This window comes from Belonocnema kinseyi, chromosome 4, assembly GCF_010883055.1.
Source record: "Belonocnema kinseyi isolate 2016_QV_RU_SX_M_011 chromosome 4, B_treatae_v1, whole genome shotgun sequence".
Lineage (NCBI taxonomy): Eukaryota > Metazoa > Arthropoda > Insecta > Hymenoptera > Cynipidae > Belonocnema > Belonocnema kinseyi.
In genome coordinates, this window is record NC_046660.1 from 101,821,200 (window position 1) to 101,825,642 (window position 4,443).

General features: G+C 29.6%; 1 protein-coding gene across 1 annotated transcript in view; it reads left to right on the plus strand.

Moving 5' to 3' along the window:
• Window positions 1-892: 892 nt before the first annotated feature.
• LOC117170711 (coatomer subunit delta) overlaps window positions 893-4,443 on the plus strand; it is a 15,822-nt gene continuing 12,271 nt past the window's right edge. The window contains exons 1-3 of the mRNA XM_033357714.1: window positions 893-1,342; window positions 1,436-1,475; window positions 2,010-2,233. Coding sequence (XP_033213605.1) covers window positions 1,340-1,342; window positions 1,436-1,475; window positions 2,010-2,233 — 267 coding nt within the window. The 5' untranslated portion in view covers window positions 893-1,339. The remainder of the gene's footprint in view (window positions 1,343-1,435; window positions 1,476-2,009; window positions 2,234-4,443) is intronic.

Consider the following 4,443-nt stretch of genomic DNA (forward strand, 5'->3'; position numbering starts at 1 on the left):
CTTTGATATTTTCGAATTATCCGGTATCTCATGGACGAAAGTAAACACGTTTTGAAACTTTCAAAGATTACCGCCGGAAGCGAACTCAACGACAGTGGTCGTAGAACAAAACATAAACGACTAACCTTTCAAATAGTTTCGACCGAAATTGAGATTCGAGAATCGAGACACAAAATGGCAACCTTCTCCCACCACCCAAAGATCAGTGATACTAAGCCCAAGAAGTTAAAACGCACAAATACGGAACAATTTAAACTACTTTGCCAAATAAAAATAGAGATAGTTAACATAGCTTATTTTATAGAAGTTTACAAGTCGATATTTCTTATACTTATACTAATTCATACCAAAAATCATTATCAAATAAACCCAAAACCTGCTTCTCTATAAAGTTCTTGGATTTGAATTCAAAATTATCATGTGATTTTTGAGGTATGCCATGTAGTGACGTAGGATGTTAAGATGTCCGCACGCCGAGGGCAAGCAATAATACTAAACCAAGGATATAACTGATTGCATGGACAATCCTTTATTTTTTTAATAACTTGGAAAAGATTATTTTTCATCATAGGTGTATTTAGATATTATTGTAAATCATTAAAACTCTGTTTAATTAAATAATAAAATCGTTACAACGAAAATGATCGATTTTATTATTTAATTAAATAGCTTTTGCAAAATAAAAAATAATATCCAAATAAACTTATGATGAAAAATAATTTTTTTCTAAGTTATTAAAAAAATAAAATGATCTCATGCAATTGATATTATTTTTGGCCCTCGGCGTGCAGACATCTTGTATTTTTCTCACCCAACCAAAAATACCTCATTCTCTGCATTTTATCGACTCTACCTTGCAGACGACACACAATTTGACACATCACCAGAGTCCAGGTCACCACAAGGAAGAATTTGTAGTTAGTCAATGGGTGTAAAAGCCCCTAATTTGATATAGATTTAAGAGTAAAATTCAGTCTTCTTCAATACTAAAAATACTGAAATTTATATATTAGACATCAAATTTACATCCAGTGCTCTCGTTAACATTAGATTGACCCTGGAAATCTATTTGTCAACTTATAACTCAACTCCAAAAGACGTCATATTTACTCGTAATTCGTACAATTTTGTCCAAGTAGTCTTGTCCACGTGCACGTCGACGTGGATTGTGAACTCGACAATAGCAGGAATTCATTGAAAATCGTCTTTTAGGACTACACACGTCAGCTAGGCACACATTTGTCTATATGCATATGTAGTGGTGGATGGGAGCTGCATATGCAGGCATTTTACAAGGTTTATCTTAGGATTTAACCCTTTTTGAGTATCCTGCCTAAAAATGGTGAGTATTTGTTTGGCAGAAAATTGGCAGAATAATGACGAAAATCCTAGTTAGTGCTTTATTGTAATATTACAACTTTGGTTCGTGTTGTAGGTGCTCATTGCTGCTGCAGTATGTACGAAGGCAGGCAAAAGTAAGTCACATTTTTTGCAACCAAATATCCCTTTCAAAATTTCTTTATTGTCTTTTGAAGGTTTCCGTTGCTTTGATTTTTTCGTTAAACTTCCCTTATTTCGATCGTGTTTGTTCATCGAGATGTACTTGACCCGGCATTAGAAGTCAAACGTCAGTTGTAATGTCATGACAATCGTGACACCACCTTTCAAAACTCGAGGTTTATCGGCTCTATTTTATTTAGGTTTAGAAATCTTCAGATGTTTCGATTGTTGGCTTAGTTTACAATATTTGCGTTAAAAGCGAATCGAAGTTTTTTCACACGAGATAAATTCATTTATTTATATTGTTTAATTAAATACTTAATTAGGGGAAGAGTTTCAATTGAAAAGATTTTTACGAGAGTTAAAATAGTTTGAATACAAAGTTCAATTTATTAAAGTAGAAAAGTAAATAATAGCAACAATATCTTAAATTGTGTCTTCTATTTTATATTTTCAATTGTAAAACTGCTGGAGTCTGAATTATATATATATATATTTTTTTCTTACAGCAATTATTTCTCGGCAATTTGTGGAGATGACAAAAGCCCGAATAGAAGGCTTATTAGCTGCATTTCCAAAACTAATGAGTTCCGGCAAACAACACACTTTTGTCGAGACAGACTCAGTACGTTATGTTTATCAGCCATTAGAGAAATTATACATGTTACTCATAACAACAAAAGCTAGTAATATTCTGGAGGATCTGGAGACGTTACGTCTCTTTGCACGTGTGGTAAGTTGTTGCACTATTCGTTATATTATCCTCAGGGTGACTGCAGGTCAGGGAAAACCTGGAAATTAGGGAAAGGTCAGGGATTTTTAGAAAAATCTTGCAAAATCCGAGACTTTCTGTAAGAGCCACTTTAAATAACTAGTTGAAAATTCCCCTTCTTGGGTTGAAGATTCAACTGTTTTGGTAACAAACTAACTTTTTTGTTCAAAATTCATATTTTGTTGTTGAAAATTCAACTGAATTCTTTTTGGTTAAACAATCAGCTATTTTTTTGGTTAATTATTCTTTTTTGGTTGTATTTTTCTGTTTTTTATTTAAAATTAAAGTATTTTCTTGTTGAAATATTTACCATTACATTACTTGTTAAGAAATCTTCTTTTTTATTTGAAAATTCGTCTTTCTTTTTATGTTGGAAATTAGTTTTTTTATCTGCAAATGTAACTGTGCCCGTTGAAGATTCATGATTTTAGCTAAAAATTCCTTTCGTAGTTTGAACGTTTAACAGCTTTTTTAAAAACTTTTTTGTGGTTGAAAATGGATTTTTTCGAATTGAAAATTTAACTATTTTTTTGTTTAAAAAAATGTTCTAAACTGAAAATGTAACTTCCGTTTTGGTTGAAATTGAGCTTTTTTAGATTAAAATTCTTCTTTTTTGGTAGAAAAGTTGTCTTCTTTGTTGAAATTTCCTCTTTTTTGTTTAGAAATTCAACAGTTTGGTTGAACTTATTATTTTTGTTTTGGTAATTCATAGTTTCCGGTATTTTATTTGATGCCTGAAGAATCTTTATTTGTTAAAAATTTGACATTTTGGTTGATAATTGAACTATTTTGTTGAAACTTCGTCTTTTGACAGAAAATTAATATTTTGATTGTGAAAATTCAAATGAATTTTTATTATTTTTTTGTTTGTTAAAAATTCAACTATTTTTTTGAAACTTCAATTTTTTTTTTATTAAAATTCATCCTTTTCTCTAGAAAATGTATCTTTTTTTATTTAAAATGCAACTTGTTCTTTAGAAATTTACCCTCTGACTGATGATTCATCTGTTTTGATTGAAAATTCGTCTTTTTTATTTGAATTCGACTCTTTTATTTACTATAGAAATATTTTTTGGTTGAAATATCTACTATTGCATTAGTTTTAAGGAAATAATATTTTTTGGTTGAAAATTCGATTATTTGATTAAACGTTAAACCACATTGTTAAAATACCAATTTTGTTGTTGAAGGTTCATCATTTAATTTTTAAATTCGTCTTTTTGTTGAAATTTTTTCTATCTGCAAATGTATCTATTCAACTATTCAACTTAATGATTCATGATTTTAGTTAAAAATTTCCCTCGTAGGTTAAAAGTTTAAGAGTTTTTCGAAAACTTTTTTTTTGTTGAAAATTAATTTTTTCTCATCGAAAATTCAGCTAATTGTGCAAAAGGTGAACCACTATGTTGAACAACATTTTTTGGTTAAAAGGCTTATTTCTTTTATAGCCAGGGCTGCCAGTGACTATAAGTGTGACTATAAGTCACTTTTTTAAAGAATGAGTCACTAGAAACCACTTTTTTAAAGATAAAGGTCATTTTAGATTTTTTAAACCTTTTAGACTCCACCTCCTTCGAATAATTACTGATAATAACTCTCTCCTTTTTATTGATATTGCTGTTACATCAACAATGTTTTCGTGACCATGGTTTTGTCTTGCCCATTAATTAGTAAAATTGTGAACTTAATAATTAATAGGAGTTACACAAATCTATGCAAAGTAAAATTAAATATGTATTTTTTACTAGTGTTATTTCAATTTACGATCAGACTTCACTTTCTAATAAGCAGAAGTAAAATATATTTCCGTCAATTTTAACAATGACTTCCGAACTGCTCCCTTAGTTCTTATGAGTTTAAAATACTATTGGTGTAAAATATAAGCTTAGAAATTGTATTGACTAAATCCGTTATCCTTTAAAAACAAAAGTTAGTTTTTGTATTTTTCTGGAAATACCCTATGTAATTTTTCTTGCTTCTTCTTTTCGGGAAAAAATATCAAAAAGCAGTAAGAAAATTGCAGAAATAATTAGTAGAAAAACGAGAAGAAATTAATAAAACCCAGCAGACAGCAGAGAAAAGAAAAAATGATACTTTATATTTTATCTCAAAAAGGAAAAGAAAATTTCAGTAATAATATATACCAGGTGTATACATATGAAACCGGTATT